At 48.3% G+C, this 22,735-nt stretch overlaps 1 protein-coding gene across 1 annotated transcript; it reads left to right on the top strand.

Annotated features, from left to right (window-relative positions):
- The first annotated feature begins 376 nt into the window (after window positions 1-376).
- On the top strand, window positions 377-22,735 carry YTHDF2 (YTH N6-methyladenosine RNA binding protein F2). Its single transcript, XM_050909991.1, has 5 exons — window positions 377-568; window positions 899-923; window positions 1,354-1,433; window positions 5,690-7,276; window positions 21,798-22,735. Exons 1-5 carry the CDS (start codon window positions 542-544, stop codon window positions 21,819-21,821), a joined length of 1,743 nt encoding a protein of 580 aa, XP_050765948.1. The 5' UTR covers window positions 377-541; the 3' UTR covers window positions 21,822-22,735.

Consider the following 22,735-nt stretch of genomic DNA (forward strand, 5'->3'; position numbering starts at 1 on the left):
TGGAGCACGGGGACGGGGGGAGCTGAAATATCGGGGTGCGATCTGTCGCAGGGTTGGGGGGGGCTGCAGCCGGGCCTCGGATTTGCCATTTTTTTGCTGGAAAAGCGCAGCTGGGCAACGGGGGCGCCTGGCCCTTTAAGAACGCCCCCCCCCCCCCGACGCCTGCGCTCCCGCGCCCGGCCGAGCGGGGGCGCTGATCCCGCCGGTCCTCCGCCGGCCCGGCATGCACCGCGCCCCCTCCCTCCCCTCCACCCCCCCCCCCCCCCCCCCCGCCATTGTGCCTGGGAGCGCGGCGCGCGCGCGGTGCCGCGTGACGCCCGGGGAGCGCGTGTGGGCGCGAGGCGGCGGGCCTGGGCCATAGACGCGGGCCGGAAGGAGAGGCGAGGGGGTTGGCTAGAGCGTCGCCCTAGCCAGGCAGCCGCCGCGGGCGAGTCGGAGTCCGCCAGGCAGCCGCGCCGCGCCCGCGCCCGGACAAAGCCGCCGCCGCCGCCGCCCGCTGCCCCGCCCCACCCCGCCCCGCCAGCAGCCCCGCCGCGGAGCCATGTCGGCCAGCAGCCTCCTGGAGCAGGTATGGAGCCCCGCCGCCACCGCCCGGCCTTCCCCCCTCGCGGCGCCGGGCCTGGCCCGCTAAGCGAGGCCGCGGCTCTGGGCCTAGCGGCGGGGGCGCGGGCCGGGCCGGGCCGGGCGGCGGCCGCCGCGGCCTTCCCCCCCCCCCCCCCCCCCCCCCTTCTTTCTCCCTTCAGGGCCGCGCCTCCATTGTGCTGCGGCGCGGCCGGGCCTCCCCCCGCCAGGCCGGGCCGGGCCGCGCCTCGCCGGGCTCCCCGCCCGCGCCGGAGCCGCTTCGCCCCCCTGACTCACCGCTCTCCTTCTCTCTTTCCATGCCGCGCCGCCGCGCCAGAGACCCAAGGGCCAAGGCAACAAAGGTGAGAGCCCCGGGGGGCGGCGGGGAGGGCTGGGAAATGGGGGATCCGGCGACCGAGCCGGCTGGGGATCCCGCGGGGAAGTTGCGCCTTTGGGGAGCGTGCCCGCGGGGGAGGGACGGGGAGGATCTCCTCCGAAATATTGCTGGGCATGTCCTCGGGTCTCTGCGCCTTTATGCAGCGGAGCGGCTGGGAGGAAGATAAACCAGGGGCTGTGAAGCTCGTCGTCGTTTCTGGGGCTGGGGAAAGTTTGCAGTGAAAGAGTGTTTGTGCGGTGGTGCAGCGTCTTTCCACGCTTTGCCGGGCTAAGCATGGCGTATTATAACGTGTGGGGGTTAGTTATATTATAAGGTTTGTCTTTAAATACTTTAAGTTGGCAAATGTTGGAGTTTATCGGCAGAGTTCCGTCTAACGCTCTGCATCTCTTCCTCAGTGCAAAACGGATCTGTGCACCAGAAGGATGGGTTAAATGATGATGACTTTGAACCCTACTTGAGTCCCCAGGCCCGGCCGGTGAGTAAGAGTACCTGCTAACGGGCAGGAAGCACCAAGAGCCCGGTGGCTTCCTGCTGCTCTCTAGCGAAGGCGAATTTGGCATCCTTGCGTTTTCCCATCTCCACTGATTGCATTTTGATGTTTGCCAGCTTCCTTACCATACTATGCTATTTTACACTGCGTTTCTCCAGGCAGAAAACGCTGAATGCCATTAGATTGTAGAGGGTGAGGTATAAAAGTTGTAGCAACTTTTTGAGGGTGTAACGACTTCCTATAGTTGGCATTCAGCTCACTTTTTCAACGTAACTGTCTTGAAGTTACCATTTCTGCTCTTTCAGTTTTACTGTTGTGACCTTGTTTCCTTGCTGGTTTCTGGTTCTTTACACTGTACGAGGAGACGCGGTACGTTGCGTTGTGAAATTGCTTCACACGATGCAGTTACGCTCCGAGGGCCTTTGGAGGATACTATCGACATTCTTATCTCTCCGCCAAGTAAACTGAAAATGTGTGTCATGGGGTTTTCTCTATTTTTCACCAAAAAAAACCCCCAGAACACACATGTGATAAAGGCTGTTAAGACTTTTTGAGAACTTTAGTTAGAAGTCGAGCTGGAGAGCTTGTGATCAGCTCCTGAAAGTCAGACTTCCAGATGCTTTTCCTCTTAACTTTCTGTTGAAGATTAGCTCCACTGTTAACTGTTTTTTTGTTTGTTTTTTCTTAATGAGTGGTAGGGGAGTGACACATAACAGATGGAGTTCAGCTGATTAGATGGTACAAGTAAGCACTATAGATAAACATCTGTAGTAGCACTGGAGCAGTTCACTCCCTTGGCTTCTCTTTCCTCTCCAGTTGTGATTAGTAAAAACAAGCTGTTCCATTTTTCCCTTTCTGTCTTTTTTGATCTTTTTTACTAGTCGGTATATTTATTTTTTCATATAACGGTGATGCATGTTTTATTGGAACACAAGAACAGGTTTCTGCCTCAGTTAAATTTTCGACAAGTTATTTTCCTAGTTTGTGCTAAAGATATGAGGCTAAATATTCTTTACGGTCCTGTCACCTGTTCATCATCTTCAGAATTCAGCCTGTCCATTGAGATAACTCACTGCATTCAGCTCCCTAAAAAGTTGCAAGCCTAAATTTGACCTGCATAGGGCGAGAGAGTGCGATTACTTTCTCAAGTCTTGAATAAAACTAGCTACTGTCTAGTAGCTTTCACTTAATGGTGGGTTTTTTCTACCCCAGAAATTAACATCACCAATTTCCAGCTTCCTTCTGAATGTGGACGTATTTCCTGCAAAGTGTAGTTTTATTTAAATCTCCTAAAGAGAACGAAGGTTAGCATAATGTTAGAAGCAACATGATATTTTACCCTATTTTGCATGTTTGATGAAGAACTTCTGAATATTTAGTTTCTTTTTGCATGTGTCACACTGGTAAAAAATACGTTTCTAAAAATAAGGAAGTGATTAGAGCGTGCCCCCGGAGGTAGAGCAGAGCTGTTACTCTAGAAATTGAGCAGCAGTGAGGTAAAACTGCCATGTTAACTTTGAATGAAACTTCAGGGCGACTTTATCGCAGTTTCTCACCATGCTGTGTTGCTTGTCAGCTCTCAGCCGTGTTTTGACACTCGATATAATAGAAAACAAAGCCCTGGGGTTCAGTCTGGAGAGGGCCACGGTTCTGCTGAGCCAACGAGCCAGGCTCAAAAATACAAAGGTATTGAAGTGTGCGCCTCTCTTCTGAAGATGGGAAAGGGAGTTACAGATACGGCTCTGAAAAATGAATTAAATGCAGCCCACTGCTGCAGAGTAACGCGTGTGGTTTCTGAAATTGCTTTCTGAGCTCTCCACGCAAGCATGAGGTAACCGAGTTGTAAAGTTTCATGGCTCTTCATTCAGGAGCTGCTATTTCAGGTGCGACTGTTACTAGCTTGTCAGCCTAGTGAATTAGGTTACTGTGTATTTTAAAGCTCAGATACACAGTAAGTGATTCTTCAACAGTTTAAAAAACAAAAGCTCAACAGCAACAATAAGTAAGCTTAAACCCCGGTTGTAGTCTGAGGTGAAGAGGAATAGTGAATTTGAGGAAATAACTGTACAAAAAGTCTTAGTCATTGGAGAGAATTAAAAGCCGGTGAAGTTTTATTTGCATACTAATCAGTAACTGTGTCAGTTGTGCGAGTGCAGGGTAGCAGAGCGAGGTGGCGTGTGTGATAGCGAGGCGTAGTTCTAGACATTCAGGTAGTGAACGACAGCGAGCCTGTCTTAAATCTGCTTTGAGCTGGCAGTGCTCAACTGTTTAACTCCTGTGCTCCCTCCTTACTACGTGAGTGTAGCTGGTGAATACTCTACAAGTAATAGCTTAATACAGACTACGTTAAAATATCTCATGAAGTTAAACATGTAACGCATGTAAGAAAATATTTTGAGGGGACAAGGGGACAGGTTTTAATCTGAGAGTGATGTGCTTCGTGTGCTTTGAGGGAGAAGCCGCGGAGAGGAAACGGCTACTCTGCCTGCTGGGCTCAGGTTTTGGGTACGGGCCGGCATGTTTATGTTCCATTAAAGCTAATTTCCAGGAGAGTATATTGTTACTCTTATAATTGAGGGGATTAGCTTTTGAAGAGACTTTGCTGGTTCAAAATAATTTTTTTTTTAAGTTCCTTCGTTTGCCTTACAAATTAGCGTCAGTATTCGTGCTTTTGGACTAGACTGAGCCCTAAAGACTGTTCATCAGTTTGGGTTTAGCAGGACTGAGTTCCTCAATTAGTAAAACTGTACTCTGGGTAAGAGTTTTGTTATTAATTTGCTTTTGGGATCCCTTCTTTGGGAAAATGGAAAGGCTGGAGAGAGTGTCTCTGAGTTTTCATGCATTCACATCATGAAGTATGACAGAAAGCTTTTTAGCTTCTTACACAATTAAACAAACCTTGTCTCTGAACACGTTATGTTAAATAATTCCTATTAATTTTTGTAAAGTTGGGGCTTGGTTAGCCCCAAACCTGTTGCTTTCCTTTAACTCAATGAAAGGTGGAAAGGCAAACCAGCTATTTCTGGAGGGTGCCAGAGCCATCTTGAGAGCCTCCATAGATTTCAGTAGGGCGTGAAGTCCTTCGGGAGCTGCACTTGGCACGTGAAAACATGATTCAACGAAAAATGGAGTAGAGCCTGCTGCAAGCCAAGCTTTTAAATGGGAACTGAACCTGACTTTCATCTCATCTGCATTGGGTTGGCATGTAAGCGGCTGTGTAGCGCGAGGCTGTCTGCACACAGGTTCAAATTACTGGATGATAATGTCCATTAGCGTGGCTTTAACCGCTCCCCCGAGGGGCCATTGGTTTGAATGCAAAATGACAGCTGTTTTTCATGTAAGCAAATCTTGGTGATGTCTGAGAGTTCCCTAATTGTAAAATTAGGCATTTGTTTTCGTAACCTAAAGGCTACTTGGATGTTAAAAGGGAGACCAAGGTATGGAGCAGCTTTTTTTCCTCTCTGAATTTGAAGCCTGCTTTCTTGTGCTGCTGCTGTCACCGTGCTATAAAAGGCTCCTATTGAAACCCTATTGATTACTCCCCATTTTGAGGTATTTTTTTTTAGTATGTGCCCGCAGCACTGGAGCAGTTTGTGTTTTGAGGAGTAGGCTTTAAATCCCTGTTTGTTTGCAAGTTCTTGGAATATTATGAGCTCTGAAACTTTATATTGTGGGGATAAAGCTGTTTTCACTGGTAATAAGTTTAAGGAAGGCAAGTAGGGACATTCATGATTTTGGCAGTGCGCTTCCACTGGACCTTTTTCCTCCATATTCCACTCCTCTCTGCATCCTTCCCCCCAAACCCTCCATCAAACGCCAGAATAAGGGCTGATAAGTACATTACACAGGCAAGAAAAGCCCTCTTTGGTAGTAGCTACAAAAAGTAGAAGATAACATTGGGATGCTAGGTAAGATACTGGTTTTGTAGCCTGAGCAGGAGCTCTGGGGCAGTCCAGTGTTCAGTCCCACATCATGCATCAGGAACACAACGCGCTCCTGTCTCAGCATGGGAAGCTTGCTAAGCCTTTGTGTTCAGTCTGTCTGGCAATGAAACAGTTTTTAGAGCACTTCTGACAAAGGAGGTGTTTCAAGGCCAGGCCTGTTTATCTGCCCAGCCCTAAGGTAGGGAGGGGTGGGGCACGGGAAGTCTAAGATGGCTTTTATTCCTGGTCCCTTGAAATATGTTCAACTTATTCTAACTATTCAGTGCTTATTTTTTGGTTTGTTTTTTTTTTTTTCAGAATAATGCATACACTGCAATGTCCGATTCCTACTTACCAAACTACTACAGTCCCTCCATTGGATTCTCCTACTCCTTAGGCGAAGCTGCCTGGTCTACGGGGGGTGACCCACCCATGCCCTACCTAACCTCTTACGGACAGCTGAGCAACGGGGAGCCTCACTTTCTCCCAGACGCGATGTTCGGGCAGCCAGGGGCCCTTGGCAGCACTCCATTTCTCGGGCAGCACGGCTTTAACTTCTTTCCAAGCGGGATTGACTTTTCGGCTTGGGGGAATAACAGTTCTCAGGGACAATCCACTCAAAGCTCTGGCTATAGTAGCAATTACGCCTATGCCCCTAGCTCGCTGGGTGGAGCCATGATCGACGGGCAGTCTGCCTTTGCTAACGAGACTCTGAACAAGGCTCCTGGCATGAACACCATCGACCAAGGGATGGCAGCTCTCAAGCTGGGCAGCACAGACGTTGCAAGCAGCGTCCCGAAAGTCGTTGGTTCGGCTGTCGGTAGCGGATCCATTACCAGTAATATCGTGGCATCTAACAGTTTGCCTCCAGCTACTATCGCTCCTCCAAAGCCGACCTCCTGGGCTGACATCGCTAGCAAACCGGCTAAGCAGCAGCCTAAGCTGAAGACCAAGAATGGCATTGCAGGTTCAAGTCTTCCACCGCCTCCGATAAAACATAACATGGATATTGGAACTTGGGATAACAAAGGGCCGGTGGCAAAAGCCCCGTCGCAGGCCTTAGTTCAGAATATTGGTCAGCAGCCAGCCCAGGTGTCCCCCCAGCCCGTGGGTCAGCAGATCAATAACAGCCCACCGGTGGCACAGGCTTCAAGCGGGCAGCAGCCCCAGCCGCTGCCCCCACCGCCGCCGCAGCCGGCCCAGCTGCCCGTGCCGCAGCAGGCGGCTCAGCCCGCTCGCTGGGTTGCCCCTCGTAATCGTGGCAACGGGTTCGGTCAAAACGGAGTGGACGGTAACGGAGTGGGACAGTCTCAGGCCAGTTCTGGTTCTGCTCCTTCGGAGCCGCACCCGGTCTTGGAGAAGTTGAGATCCATCAACAACTACAACCCCAAGGATTTTGACTGGAACCCAAAACACGGCCGGGTTTTCATCATTAAGAGTTACTCTGAGGACGATATCCACCGTTCCATTAAATATAACATCTGGTGCAGTACAGAGCACGGCAACAAGAGACTGGATGCCGCCTATCGCTCCATGAACGGGAAGGGCCCCGTTTACTTACTGTTCAGTGTCAACGGTAGTGGTCACTTCTGCGGAGTAGCAGAAATGAAATCTGCTGTGGACTATAACACGTGTGCGGGTGTGTGGTCCCAGGACAAGTGGAAGGGACGTTTTGATGTCAGGTGGATTTTTGTGAAGGACGTTCCCAACAGCCAGCTGCGACACATCCGCCTAGAGAACAACGAGAATAAACCAGTGACCAACTCCAGGGACACTCAGGAGGTGCCTCTGGAAAAGGCTAAGCAGGTGTTGAAAATCATTGCCACCTACAAGCACACCACCTCCATCTTTGATGACTTCTCACACTATGAGAAACGCCAAGAGGAGGAGGAAAATGTTAAAAAGGTAACTTGTTTGTCTGTCTTGGCAGAGTTCTGCGGGGCAGGAGACGGAGGAGGGCTGCCTTGCACTGGACTAAATCCAGGGCCTGAAGGCGTGGGCTTGTGAGCAAGCTTGGTGGGCATCAGTCTGCCTTTTGGCTAGCTGCGGGCTCTCACGTGGAACCCGCTTCCCAAATGGCAGCAGCCCGGCAGAGTGGTGTGAGGAGGCTTGCCCAGGCCCTGCCTGCAGTCGACTGCCCTTGGTTGCTCTAAATCTCAGCCTTCCCTGGGTGCTGTATTCCTAACAAAATTTATTTCTGTGCAATTGTCAGCTCCTGGATCGGAACAGTTTAAAGTAGGAGATCAGTGGGGGGTTTGGGGAGTTGTTAGAAAACAGAGCCGGGTCTTTGAACAGCCGCCTAATCCACCCCCTGCCCAAAGTGGGGTCAGCGTGACAGATGTTTCCCACCACTTGTAAAACCTTCAGGAACGGTAGTTCCTGTCCCTCCCCAGGCAATCTATTCCTATGCTTAATTATCCTTCCTGTTAGAAGGCTTTGTCTAATGCCCAATCTAAATCTCCCTCGCTGCAATTTAAGTCCGTGACTACTTGTCCTCTCTCTGGCAGACGCGGAGCAGGTCATTTTGTTCCTCTTGGCAGCGAGCTGGGCTGTATTTGAAGCCGGTGGGCTGTCGCCTGCGTGGGCGCTGCCCAGCAGCGTGGCACGTGAGCCGTGCTCACTGCCTGCCTGCAGCTGCACCGGCTTGCCACTTGGGTCTGTCCGATCGAAGCCTGCTGTCATCGTCGATTCGTTAACGGGAGGATTGCTAATTGAAAATTCTGCCCAAAATTCGGTGACCAGTGGGCCTTGAAGCTTACTTGGGTACAGCTGTGTTGAAGTCACCTGTGGCTGACCTTCCCCACGATAGGGGTCTTGCTTGTATTTGATCAAAACAGTAATTACAAATTAGCATTAGCACAGCTTTCTGGTAGTTTGCCAAGTTTTCTGATGATCTCTTTAGTTTCCGCAATGGGGAATTTTCCACCCAACAGTTGAAGAACAGAATCAGGAGCTGCCACTGCTCACCATGTGAATGCGGTTTTTCAATTTTTTTTAAATGTATTTTACTTGGAGCGTTGTCTGTATAAATAGCATCACCCATACACAAAGGTGGTCACGTTTTGCAACTGATACCCTAGCATTTACAGTGCTTGAAGAAAATCTGTAAGGGAGGAATACATTGTAAGGTGTAAACTTGATTTTTTTGTGAGAACCTGACTATTTTGTGTGACTCCACATCCTAAAGTTGTTCCGCTTGGTATCCAGCCTGTACTGAAGTAGGTGATTTCCCTTTTACTAACTGAGGTCTTGAATGCAGTCAGAAATCGAGTCTGTGCAGGACATCTTAGGAAGCGAGACTTCTCATATGCTCCAGATCTGACTTCAGGGAGCAACAGTTCGCAGCGTGAGAGGGGCACACCTTGGCACAGTGGGAGAATGCGAGGGAGGGGGGGAAATGTTGCTGGAGGGCAAGTGGGCATGGATGGATGAGAAGAGTTGATACTGGGTAAATGTAAGCAGGTAGCAAGCAGAAGGAAGAGCAGCAGCGTGGGGAAGGCTGGGGGAAGGTGGACAGACCGATGGTCTCTTCTGCTGGAGAGCTGCTGTGTTTGCAAGCTGTTTGTAGTGTCTGAAAATCAGTAAGATATTAAAAATGTGGCTTAGCAATTTTCTTAAAACCGTAAACCATCTTTAGTCATCTTTCCAGTTGCATTTTGAAGTCTCCTCCCCTGCTTTCTTCAATTTCTTTGAGACGTGCTAGTGTATGAGGGTCAGAAGCAGAAACGGTAGCTGATCGATGTTCAGTGCGCCAGCGCCTCCTTTCTAAATGATGTTCGAGTTGATTCAGTGTGGCACGCCAGTGCAGAAGTGGTTGATTAGGAAAACATTTATTCTTTGAAAGGGAACTTAGTCATATGTCTCTGGAATTCATAGGCAAGGAGGGAGCCTTGCAGATACACAGTTGGTGTTTGCTTTTTACCATTGACTCACTCCTTGTTGCATGCTCAGGGCCCCTGCCCTGTAGCATCCGGCACAGAGGAAGTGACTTGGTCTTTCTTTCAGCAACAGTTTGACCTCCTCGATTGCTTGCTGACGCAGCCTTGAAGATGGTCGAGGTTTCTGTAACTGCTCTTTCATGGTTTCATTGAGAAGCAGTCGTTTCTGCTCGAGGAGGTGGTTTGTTTTTTTTTTTTTCTTGGAGTGAATGCTGATAGTTACCATGGGACTGTGGGTGGCAAAAAAAACCCAAGCCATGCTATGTCTGCCTTGAAGCATCTCAGGTAATCACCTGGATTAAAAAAATATATCAGAAACCAGAGTTGAGGCACTGGAAAGTTAAAGTGCTGCTCTGGCAGCAGCCGGTGGCGCAGCTCCCTGCCTGCGGTCTGTCAAGCTGCTTTTGTGTCAGGGAAATCCCATTGCTACCAGCTCTTTGTCTCTGCCACCAGTCTTTGGATGGCGGTGATATGTTAATGTTCTGCATTCCTGTTCCTTGAAGCTTAAATGTCTCAAGGTTTGGCTTGTTTTGAACTTCTAGCAAGCTGTAATTGTTTCACTTGGCTTCCAACTCGCCTAAACCTTTGTCTGATTTGCCGTTTGATTCCTTGCTTGCTACCCAAGCAGATGGACGAGCTCTTGTGAAAGTCTGGGAACTCTTGAATATTCTTTTATACTTCTCACTGTTAGTGTCACTTCTTCAGAATTCCCTAAAATAGTTCCAGGAAATCGTATGAAAAATGCTTTGTGCTATTCCCGTTGGCTGGTGAAAGGGGGTGAACAGTTCAGAGTTGAAAACGCTGAAATCATGCTCTTGCTTGTCCTTTTCTGTTGCCTGTGCCCATCTTGTCCTCAGAGACTAATCTCCGTTTCTTTCGAGCGTCTTGCTTTACTCTACTAATCCAGTTTTTTGAAAGGTTTGGATGTTCTCCTGACCCAAAATGATGAAGCTGACTCCCAGTGCGATCCTACCTGAAGCAGTTTAAGGCTTCTCGAAACCCCTAACAGCTGCTTTTGTGGCAGAGCATGTCACAGACTTCTTCCCTGTAAGGACTGTTTTATCTTTGGTTTAAAAAAATAAAAAAACAACAACAAAAATCCCTAGCCCGTAGTAATACACTTGTATTTCTAGGAATGTTGCAATGACCTCAGTGTAAGGATCTTAGATAGTGATCTGCTTGCATGTGAAAGGTTAACAGCTTGTGTTCTGCAGAAAAGCAATGAATGTAAACTCTAAGGGAAGTTTATTTTGGTTCTTTCTCCCTGTTGCCTTGCCCAGGGTTGGGTACTGGGCTACTTGCAGGTTCCAGGGATTTTAGGAAGGATATCCCATGAAAACCAGTCCTGTCCTGTCCCTTCCAGGGCTGGAGTGCTCGGTTGTCAGGTTTGCGGCTGATAAGAGACACTTTGTGTTGGGACTTCGGTGGGTGTTGAGTCAGGATGAGCTGTGCAGGATGGGGTGGGTTTTTTGTGGTTTTTTCCGTGCTGAGGTATACCAGCCTCGAAACAGAAAGATGTGATTTGCCAGATTGAAGCTATTATTTCCGGAAATGTGCTGCTTTGTGTCTCAGCTGACGCCGTCTGCTGGTTAAAGGAGTATTAATAGTGGCAAGTGTCACTGCCCCCCTTAGAAGGTATGATTTAAGGGAAAACTAAGTGGTGTTATATGAGCCTATTTGAAACTAGCAGCCTGTTTCACAGTTGCTGTAAAAAAAAAAATGCTTTCTGATGTATTTTACAAAGCTCTTTTTTTCTTCCTAATTTGTAATCTCGAAGGGGAGGAGAGAGCCTATTTCCTATAGGGTGGGCTAGCACTTTTCTCCCGCTGTTAGTCGTCCTGGCTAGTGCTGCATTTGCTTTGGTTTTACCATATCCAACAGGACAGTGTTTCTGACTACAAGACTCGATTCCTGGGTATTGCATATCCAGGCAGAGCCAACTGTTTCCTATGACAGCAAGGGAACACGGCTTGCACTCACACAGTTCCTTTCATCCTGTGATGCCAAGGCCATTTGCTCTTTCTGCTCCAAATCCTGGCCATAGTGAAGTTAATTGATGCACCAGGACAGAATTTCCTTGCTGCAAATACCCTCCACTGTTCAGCAACGCATGCGGTTTCTCTCAGTTTATTTCCAGGCCTTTTAAATCCTGTACGTGTGTGTCCATGCTTGTATATTTGCTCAGTAATAGAGGAAACAAAAACCATACTGCTTATTCTAGTAGTTTGGTACTGGGTGTTTGACATAAGGAGTGCCTTGTTCTTACGGTATCTTTAAGCCAGCACTACAAAGCACTTAGGGCACTCTCACATATTTTTGGTGGTGTTCTTGCTTTGTTTAAAGGCAGGAGAAAATTGGAGGGGAAGGCTTAGATCTAGCTGGTGCTCTAATCCTTGTTTTCTGCTGTAAGACAGGGACTTTGTTTCCTCGTCTGTAAAACGGGAGCAGCTGGGAGCCATTTCACTGCATGTAAAGTGGAAGTTGAGTGGTAGAAGAGCAAGCCTGTTGCACCTGCCTCATAGCCCTGCGTCTCACTGTTGATATTTTGTTAGCAGTCTTTAAAATACTATTTTAATATAACATTTTGTTAATATTATAAAATACAATGTTATAAAATATAATGTTTAAAGTTGACTTGTTGAAATTGGTTTAAGGAGCTGTCGAGATGCACTGTTTAAAATTGTTTTTTGAGGACTGCTAATGGGATTCGGAGCTATTCTTCTCTAGTCACTGGGTCGGACGCAGTGAGGAGGTTTTGCACCTCTTACAGGTATGGCCTTCAGGAGGGGGAGTTTATTTCACGGCCTGTTCTTGTGAACTTGTTCCCAACTCGCTTGTTGCCCCCTTGGTGTGGGCAAAGCTTTGTGCTCTTCCCATCCAGGTTATCTTTACCTTGACTGGGTGATTTCAGCTCTGAGTTGCAGAATACCCTGAACTGATCGTTCTTATGAATAATTAATTGCATTCATTATGAACATACTAATGACTTCAAATTAATGTCTTAAATTAAAAAAGAAAGACTTTGTTCTTCCTTCAGCAGCTGAGTTGAAATTGCATGTGTGTGGCTGGCAAATTCCCTAGAAACAACGTGGAGGGTTTGGTATGCGAGAAGGGAGTGTGTAAGGTGTCAGCAGCGGTGGCATTTTTTTTCCCAAGAGTTCTGGGTAACTTGCTGACACTGAGGTTAATAGGTGCTGACACAGGCCTTGTGTTTCAGGTTGTTTTATTAACAGCTACTTCTCCAGAAAAAGTAGTTTGCCTTAAAAGATAAGTATTTGCCAGCCATTTTGTTCAGTGAAAGCACCAGGACATGGTCCTGTTCAGTTCCCTGGATTTTCTATCTGGTGCAGAAGTGCAGTGGGTCACAAGACGTTGCTGAAAGCTGATTAGGATCCCAGGAAAACTGTTGAAGTACATTGATACGTGAGCCTTGTATATATGCAATACCTCAAGAATAGCTTTATGCACAATGTTCTTCACTTGTTCTTAATGAAAATGTAATTCTGCAACAGTTTTTGTCTGAAAGAAGTCACTTTCTTCTTTTCTGTCTCCTGTAAAGTGTTATGTGACCGGTATTCATTTAGGAAGCTCCTTGTTCTGTACTGTGCAATCGTTTTCGCCACAATTATTAGAGTCCTCTCGTTTTCCTGGATGTTCTTCTTTGTACCTGGTAGTAATTGTACTATCTTATGGCTTTGTGAGTTAATAAACCAATTCCTTAGTGGTGCAAAACACTGGACGCTTGCCAGCTAGAACAGTGCCACCCTGCTTTTACTGTAGCAAAGTTACCCAGCGAAGTCTCCGTTAACAAGGATTGTCATTATCCAGGCTGATGACTGGGATAGAGAGTTGCTTGGAGCTCCTTCCAGTGACTAGCTGCCCAGTGTGAGGCTTTTTAATTGGTGTATAAGTCATGTAATAGTGTGTTTGAGCAGTTAATAATGAAACGTTTCGATTTTGTAAGCTGTTCTTCAGCAAGAACTTGGAAATGAAGACTGCATTTCTGGTTCCATATCAGTAGAACTTTTTTTATTAAAAGGACAATGCTGAGCTTTTTTTTTTTTTTTTTTTGTGGTTAACTGCAGAGCTATTTCTTGTAATGTAATACCAGTGTAGAAGACTTAGATAAAATCTGACTAAAACTTTGTACTTTGTTTCTAATCTTGGGGAGAAAAGAAACCACACTATTTTAGTTTCCTTCCCTATGTATCTGTACACATGGGGAAGGCTCTGCTCTCTCGCTCTTTATTTGTAATGTGATGCCATCGCCTGTAAAATGACTTCAGAGAATTTCCCATCATCATCTGCAAACTTTTAAGAAATCGTGAAGTCCTGATCATCAAGCTTTTGGCTGTTGCAAGCCAGCCTGATTTGGGGTTCAGCTGATTCGAGTGCTATGATCTTGATTACATTTAAAGGAGGGGAAAAAAAAAGTTGAACTATAAAACTGTGTTCCAGTGAATACTGCTTTGTGTTCCCTTTCAAGTGGCCGTAAAATGAGGGTACACACAATGGCTATAGGGAGTGTTGGCTCTTTTACTTGAGCTTGTGAATTCAGCTCTTCGTGGTTGACAGAAGTAGGCAAATAGATCTCCTCTTGTCCTTTCATAATACAGAATATTGTGCTGTGTTTTTCTTGTGTGAAGTATTTCTTCTGCCTTATTTGGGATGGAGGGATGGGATTTGTTTAGCCTCAAAACACAACAACAACTGCGGTGGGTCAGACCATAAGTCTCTGTAGTCTAATGTTGCATCTCTTCTGGCTGCAAGATCTGCAGGTCTGCTGGACACGTAGAGAGACCTTGCTCAAGCATCCTTGTTCCTTTTGTCCAAGTAAAAAGCTCCATGTGCAGCTAACAATAACATGGTCAAGAGCAAATGCCTGTAAGGACAGCGCAAGCGCATGTTTATCCATCTCTGAAGCTTTTCCTTGCCTTTAACAATTTGTGGCTCAGGAATTTCTTTGACCCAGAGGATGTATCTTTGTCTTTAATAGCTCGTGGTTTCTCTTCTTGTCCAAGATTTTGATGCATTCCTTGAGCATCCTCAGGATCCTGCAGCAGTAAGTTCTTCAGCTTAATTATGTGTTGTGTAAAGAAACACATCCTTTTGGTTTGCTTTGAGTCTGCGTCATGTGATGCTCCCTAGTTCCTGTGCTGGAAGAGGTGGTGAGCAGTTGATTTCAGTGTCCTCTCTGTGCCTGCTCTGCTTTTGCAGTCGTCGCTCTTCCAGGCTCGAGAGCTAGAGCACGATGGCTCTGCAGATGGAAACCCTTCTGTCCTTTGCTCATCCCTCTTCTTCTCTGACCCCTTTTCCAGTTCTTCTGCATGCCCGTGGAGACGGAGAGGAGCAGAGCTACACGCTGCTCAGGATAGAGGTGCAGCTTGGGTTTGTATAAAGGCATAATGATCTGTTCTGAATGATGTTTGCTTTTCTTGATGGTAGGCATTTTCCTGGAGTTACAGATCATAACCCTGAGCTCGTGTTTCCAGTTATTAATGGTCAGTTCGGAGCCTGTCATCTTGGAGTTAGGACAGTGCTTTTTTCCCACGTGTGTCATTTGATTTACCTAAACCAGGCAGACCAAATTCACTGTCATGTTCAGCTGCTTTTTCTCAAAGTCCTCCATTTCTTCACAGTCAGCTGCTATTTTTATTACCCTGAATAGCTTAGTATCATCAGTAAACTTTGTCACTTTATTGTTCACTCCTCTTTCTAGATCTTTTATGAATATATGGAACCACAAATTCCACTGAAGCTCCACAGGTTTTCTCCGCACAAGATCATTCAGTCGTTGGCATTACACTTGCATGGTGTGACAGAGGACAGCATAAAGGCTTTTAACTCTACAGCAGTGAAGATTTTGAAACATTAAAGTGGAGGTCTGTCCTTTTCTAGAGAGTCATGTGGCACTCATTTTCCAGTGCTAATACTTATTGCGTGAGCTATGATTTAAGGTAACCAAAGTAATGAAACACATTTCATGTGAACCCAAATGAGAAGGAACACTAGTCTGTTTAAAAAAAAAAAAAAAAATCTTATTGTATCTGATGTAGGTCAAAACTCTAGCGTGATGCTCGGAGTGATCCTCTGGTAAATGCTGTCAGCATTTCAATGCTATTTGCTTAAACTTTCACATTAACTATTCCCATTACTTTCATCCATGCTATTAACTTTCTTCCCTGCTTTGTGAGGATTTCGGTGTGGACAGATAGGTCAAAGCCAAGTGCCCCGCTCCGTAGTGGGGAGATTGAGCTGCCCAAATGGGAAGTGTCGGTAAACTGCAAAAAGAAACGTGGCAAACTTCTCATCCCTTGTAGTGACAGGGAAGAATAAAGACTCCCTGGTTTAAGACAAGGAAGATTTTCTTTTCCTTACTAATGACTTGAAAGGACTTGTGTCGTCATTGTTTTGCTTGTGCTCTAAAGCCAGGAAGTCCAGTTCCAGTCCCTAGTGGGAGCCCAGTCATCCTCGCGTGGAATGCCACTGGGAGTCCTCACAGGCTGCTCTGCATTGCTCTTTGCTCTAAATATTCATGTATGTTCTCAGCTTTTTCACCATTCTGTTTCCTGCATGAGTTTTGCCCTGTGGGACAAGGCCCTCCATGGGAGGGTAATTATAAATGTTTATGGGAATTGGGCTGCTTTATTCTTGCAATCAAATGTGGTGTTTAAGCAAGCAGAGGTTCGTTCTTTACAATTGGTTGCATCAGTTGTAAAGGTGCCTTGAAAGATGCTAGGGAACAGTGGTGTGCCTGCCAGTATCTGACAGCTAGGACCACCTCGCTCGTATAAAACCCACTGCAGGGGGAAGGTCCTGGCACTCTTCGTGTCCTTCTTACCCTTAGCCCCAAGCTAGTTGCTCTGACATGGAAATTCAACGTCTGATGTAAAGTGCGTGCCGCTGTGGTGTTTATGTTCCCTGATGTTAAGGCATATTTTGGCTTACAGCTGTACCTGAAGAATTGCATCTTGCTGTTCCTGATTTATTCTCGGTGACTTCATATCCTTCTGACTAAATGGGGAGGTGACCAGCGTGTAGCAACGCCGTGGTGTGCTCGAGTTTCGGGAGGAAACCAGAACTTCCTAACTGCCCAGCCATGCGTGCTCAGCGTGGTAGCAGGGGACACTGGTGCTTCCTGCTGCCTTCGGCGTTTTGGGGGGCAAAGTCTGAATTGCAGGGGCTGACCAGACACAGTTGCTGCTCATGCTTTTTCAGTGATGCGAGTTTGCCCCTTTTGAGGTTGTGTGAATACTTGGGTTTGCTCTGTTAGATTTTGATCCGTAAAACAAAAGGTCTTTCCTGCTCTGACAAGGAGTCACTTTTATTTGCGTATCTCCTGTCTTCGTTCTTGGTGGTGAGCTCCATTGCGTGAACGGGAGGTGGGATGAAGACATCTGACTATAACCAGACCCCTGTATCTGATTTTTATCTCCTTTCCTAGGTGAGGCAGACTAGAATGTGGCTTTTCTCTGTAACTCTGATGGCTTTCTAATGCTGACAGTAGGAAAACCTCATGTTTGGTTTGTAGATCAGTTAGGACTCGAGGCTGTTTGTGGAGCAGATGAGCATAATAAGAAAGTGATGCATCGTCCATCATCTGTGCTGACTGTGACCATGCCTTGAGCTGATCCTGCTGGGAAGGCTGTGGCCGTAACTTCTCATTTCTAAGGCAAGTCAGACGTTTGCCTCGGAGACACGGGCACATGGAAATCCCGCTGTGTTGCCTTGCTAGGATTGCATCCAGTGCGCGACGGGCGGCAGCGTTGGAAGGAGAATTCAAACAGCAAAACGCCGCATCGTTGCAGCAAGCGTCATGGGCTGAGTCGGGCTGTTGAGCAAGCTGTCTGATGAGCGAGAGTTGTGTGTGCGTGTCTTAAGGCCAGTATTTGATTGCTGTGGGTGTCTTGGCCCTTTAGGGAATGGTACTGGTAGCATAGACCATGCTCTAATGAAGTGATCTCCTGCTGTTCCTTTGTGGGCACTTACTGGGTGAGTGATGCCTTTTGCTTGTAGGACCTTCTCAGTTTGAACTGAGACTGCTTCCTGGCCTGCCTGATGTCTTCAGGCTGCTATGCTGTGCTCCAGGTCAGACGGGTCCAAATAAACCGTGGTTTGTATGCTGCGCAGCTGGGAGCCATGCTCTTGGTTCTTCTCCAGGCCCTCCCTTTGATTATAGTCTCCTATTTTCCCATCTGTAGTGTGGCAATAATATCCTTACCATTGCCAGAGGAGTACTGAGGTTGAATGTTTGTTGTTAATCAAGGTAAGAGCCTCTGAACAAACGTGCAGTGTTATCACCTATTGTCATCATTTCTCGGTACAAACTCTTGAGCCTTTTGTTGTTGTTGGCTCCCCGCAGTGACTAGATAACGTAATCTCTCATCAACCTTGTCCACCAGCTCGTATAGTTGCTATTATCAGGACCTGGCTTGTGACATTGCTGCAGCCCCGCCCAGGGACGGCGGTGATGTGACTGAAGTGGCTAAAGCGGGATGATTACAGAGGGCTCCTACTTACACACGTTTGCCTTGTCTGAGCTTGGTGCCTCTAAACACCGCCAGCCTAGAAGCACGCTCGCAGTGATGTGTGGGTGTCAGCACTTCATTTGAGCGGTGGCATGCGTCTTTCTAGTCATCGGCGTGTCGCTTTGCACTTCAGCCGTTTCGGTGCTGCCGTGCTCCTGCCCCTCCGGTTGCTGAGGGGTTTGGTAGATGGAAACGAGCGTCTGAGCTGGTGTCTGTTTTCTTGCTTCCTCCCAGGTGGATCAGTAAGACATCGCCCAGGTCTAATGAAAGTGCAGCCGAAGAGACTAAAACACTTTCTGATGGAATCTCTTTGCTCTCCAGGGGCTATATGCCAGAGCAAAGCCCAGCGTGTGCGTGCAGATGCTGCTCTGCCTTCTCCTGGGCTGTCCCGTAGCTGGGTGGGCTGTGGGTTACACCATCCCACAGCCCATGGTTTCGGAGGAGTATAAGCCAGGAAGGACGAATGTTTGCAACACCGCTGACCTTTGCTATGTGTTCTGGTAGATCTGTTTGCTTCTTTGCTATGATTTGGGTGCTCGCTTGTTACTCCATAACACCCCAAGGACCAAGATGTGTTCATGGGATCTGCTGCAGTTGGGCTGGCAGATTAGTGTAAAAATCCTTCAGGCCCTGGGTACCCCCCTTTCCCAGGAGGAGGCGGCAAGAGAGCGGCTGTGAATCTCCCAGAGAAGAGCAAGGAAAGCAATATTGAAATTAGCAGAGATTAGAGAGCTGTTCCTTCCCTGCCATCGAGCCCTGGCAGCGGTGCCCTGACTGTGCCTGCTCGGCCGGGCAGAGCCCTTGGCTGGCCGCCTCGGTGTCTCCCAGGGCGGAGGCTTGGCTGTGCCTAAAGCCCCGCTCTTTGCGGAGGCCAAGGCAGGACAGCTCGAGGTGGGTGTTGAAGTCAGCCCCTCGAGAGCCCGCAGCGGGTGAGGTGAGGTGTCGTGCTGCGTTTTGTTGTGGCGAGCTCCTTAGGATATTGTGTGCAGTGCTGATGGAGGGGAGCGGGTAGTTCTGCGCTGTAATTTCGAGGTTGAATAGCAGGAGGTTTTAAACAGAAGACTAGGTTGAGAAAAATTGGGCTATAATCCACCCTGAAATTAAGATGTTCACTTCAGGTGTGTCTCTGGACCCCTCTCTAGCTTGGGGACATGGGGACATCTGCTTTAGCCTCTCTTTTGAAGATGATGCCTTCTGTTCTGGCACACGGGGATTTTGGGGGGGGGGGGGTGTCACTTTTGCACCGAGGCTGGGTCCTGTTTCCTGCTCCCTGTGTTAACCATACACTGGCCTCGGGAGCAGCTTCACCTTCACAGCGGGGAGGAGAAGTGACTAATCGGGGGTCCATCTGGTCAGCTAACGGGGCGACGTGCTCAGCAGGACCCGCAGCCACCGTCTGCAGCCAGCCCAGGACACTGGCCCTGGCTGCCGACGGAGAGGAGGGGCGATTGAACCCGGCAGCCAGCTTATCCCATGTCTGCGTTCGGGAAGACGGAGGCATTAGCTCAGGCAGTTGTGGCTTCTTCCCGAAGGAATGCGTCACGTTGCCATCTGTCCTTGTTTAACATAACGTGCTGGCTGCCGAGCCAGGCAGCAGAGAAGAAACAGGGCTTGGCACCTTCCTTTTGATTTGTGGCTTTCCCTGCAGCGCTTGTTTTACTTCACGTTCAAGACTGGCTTTGCTTCCCACCGTGGTAGGGTTTTTTTGCTGTTGTGCAATGGTGTTTTTTAGCAACAAATAGCACCTGCAACAGATTTGGGCAGACTTACTGGAGAAGAGGAGAATTAAGTCGACTTCTGAGGGGCAAATATTCTTGAAGAGAATGTGTGCCTTCGTCTAATCCCTCTCCCCAGAAGGCAATCTGTGTGCGGTATCACGTAGGGCTTGCTTTGTTGTCCAGCTCGTGCCAGAAGGGTTGGAGCTGAAGCCTCCTTGGGTGACCGTGTGCGTGTGGCTGAGGGACTGCCAAAGCCTGGGGTATTGTTTCGAGCTGGATGCAAGGCCTCCCTTTTTGGGAAGGTTTCTAAGAATAGATGGCTATACATGCTGTTAACCCAGGATCGAAGCTTCTTGGAGACAAGCTCTCCCCGGATTTAGCAGTGATGGCAGAGGACGTTGTTTCTTCGAGCAACCCACACGCTTCTGGCAGAGGTTGCGTGCTCTGCCTGCCAGCGAGCCACCGAGGTGGAAGGGAAGGTGCCTCTGATCACCGAGTTAACGTGGGGCAGGGGGAAGCGGGCAGGCAGCCCTGCGCTGCCCTGATATCAGGGGACGCAGCCCCGGGCAGAGCAGCAGACTCGCAGGGAGGTATCCTGAGCTGAAACAACCAGATACCAGTTTCAGAGCCCTAAGAGCGTCCCTTCTCTCTGTGACATAAGTTCACGCAAGGGAGAACCCATGTTGTCTTGCTCTGCCGGCGGGCACCTACTGCAGGTGTTGCTTTGCTGTGGAGGCGGGATGGACTTGGCGTCTCTCGGGACTGGCTTAAGTGGCGATTAACTCGCTCCACCATCGAGCGTGGGAGCTAGAGCCAAAACGCCGTAGTGCCCTTCACACGAGAGACTGCAGGGACTTGCCTGTGCTCGGAGGAGATGCAGTTAGGAGGCAGGGAGGAGCATCAGCCAAGAGCCCTTTAGCTGTCGACAGGTTTTATTTTTGAGGTGGTGTCATATGATCTGGAAATGGCGCTTTGAACGTGGGCTGGGCAGCCTCTCTTAACCCTTTGGGATAGTCTAGACCCACTTTTGTGCAAATATGCTGGGTTTGGGTTTAAGAGAAGAGACTGCGGCACGTGGTGCTGGGCACAGGAGAGGATGTAGTAGCCCTTGATGCCTGGGTATATTTGGTGCTGTGCTGCCTGTTCAGCTTGGTGCAAATGTTTGTCTGGACAGCGTGTTCCTTCAGTGCCGGAGGAGAGATGTGGATGAACACCGAGGGGGTGGTAGCAGCAGTCGGTGGGAAACCCATGTGAACCTGTTGGTTTTCGAGTGAGATGCCATCAGTAGGTTTCAGAGTTATCAGTGAGGTGTTCTTGCTAGTAGCGGTGGGCTGTTTCAGTCCCTGCGGACCGAGGCAGACATCAGTACTCCCTAGGTCTGAGCTGCAGTCTGCTTGGATGCTCACATGTGAACTCAGGTGAAGCCGCAGGTCTGTGCAACACCCGCGGTGCTCGGGGAGCCGGGCTGCCCTGCTCCGGCAGCAGCTGGACGCAGGCAGAGCTGTGCCGCGGGCCCTGGCGTTCGTTCCTCCCTTCCTCTTCCTTCTCCCCAATGCAGGGGCTCTGCCTGATCCCCGTAGCGCTCCCGAGTCCTGCTCCCAAAGCTGCCCAAGTCTTTTCCAGCCCAGAGCTGTGCTTTGCCCCGCTGCTGGTTTCCAGCCTGGCGATGGCTGAGCTGTCTCGTGGGTGCTGCGGGTCCGTGCCCCGGAGCGGGGAGCTTTGTCAGCCCCGCTCCCAGCCCGCACTGCCTGCAGCTGCAAGCTTCAGCGCTGACCTAGACTCACTTTTTTTCACCGATTCTTCCTCAGTTTGTCCTTCTTGGTTGGTTCCCCCCCGCCCCCCCCTTCCTCTTTATGCTGGAACCCTCTAGCATATTTATATTTATTTATATTAACCCTCTAGCCTGGAGCAGCCTGGCGAAGTCTGTCCTGAGGAGAGCCTGTAACTCTGCTGAAGGATGCTGCTGCGAGCAAGGAGAGAGGAAGAGGAGCGGAGCTGTGGTAGCACCGGCCCTCGTAAAGGGGAAACGTGATGAGCTGGTAGACCGAAGCGGTGTAATACATCGTCACGTTAGCCGTACGCAGTTGCAGTACCTCCTTTGCAAAGAAAAATACTCTTTCTCGGACTTTGCTCGCGTGGGACAGGGCTCCATCGCAGATCCACGTGTTGAAATGCTGATGTGTGAAAGCGGTGAATAAAATTGCTCTCGGCCAACGTGTTCTTCTCTTTTTTTCTTTTGCAGGAACGCCAAGGCCGTGTCAAGTAAAAGGCCATTCCTCCCACAGAGACTGCAGCAGAGATTGCATCCCGGCTATCTTTCAGAGCGAGAAAGAAAGAGCAAAAATATCCCAGAGAGAATTAGGACTTCTTTTTTTTAATTTCATTGACTTCAAAAAGACTCTTACAAACTTGCAGTTTAAAAAAAAAAAAAAGTATTGGAATTTCACAAGACATAGGACTTAAAAAAACAAAAACAACAAAAAAAAATCCCTTCTAGGTAGAGTATAGGTAAAAACTGTCCCCTTTCTTTTGGCTTTGGTTGTGATTTCAGAGCATACGCTTTGTTTTTTGTCTTTTTACTATGTTTTTTCGGATTTTAAAGTCCGTAAGTGGCATATGCCTTTTTTTTCTCTAATTTTTAAACCCCGCCGCTTCCCTTCCTTCCACCCCCTCGCGCCTCCTTCTCCTGGTTTTGACATTTGCACTTGGAACACCGAGTTGTAACATCCACCACTGAAAGTGGAGTAACTTTTTTTTTTTCTTTCCCCCCCTGGCCTGGAAGAGGAGGAATTCTACAAGGAAGTTGGGGTTTTGGCCTAAGAAGAATTGAACAGAAATTGTCCACGAGGTTGTGTCTTAAAGGTGGCTCGTTTTTCTCTGACCCTTTGTTACTCAAAAGTCAAGTACTAGGAGTCCTAAGAAATGTTCTGTTCTTGTGCATTATACGGATTTACAGATTAAGTCTGGATTAATTTGATTTTGAAAGCGGAGAACAGCGGTAAAAACTTGTTTTGTTTACAGGAAAATGAATTTTGGGCAAAAAAAAAAAAAGAAATATTGTAAAATGTGTAGTGAATATGTTTCTTCAGTTTCTTGTTAAGCCAATGAGGAATGGGCGTTGCCTTTCTTTTCACCATTAATCACTTCTCAATAATAAACGTGAGATCCTGTTGAGCATCA

This window comes from Gymnogyps californianus, chromosome 22, assembly GCF_018139145.2.
Source record: "Gymnogyps californianus isolate 813 chromosome 22, ASM1813914v2, whole genome shotgun sequence".
Lineage (NCBI taxonomy): Eukaryota > Metazoa > Chordata > Aves > Accipitriformes > Cathartidae > Gymnogyps > Gymnogyps californianus.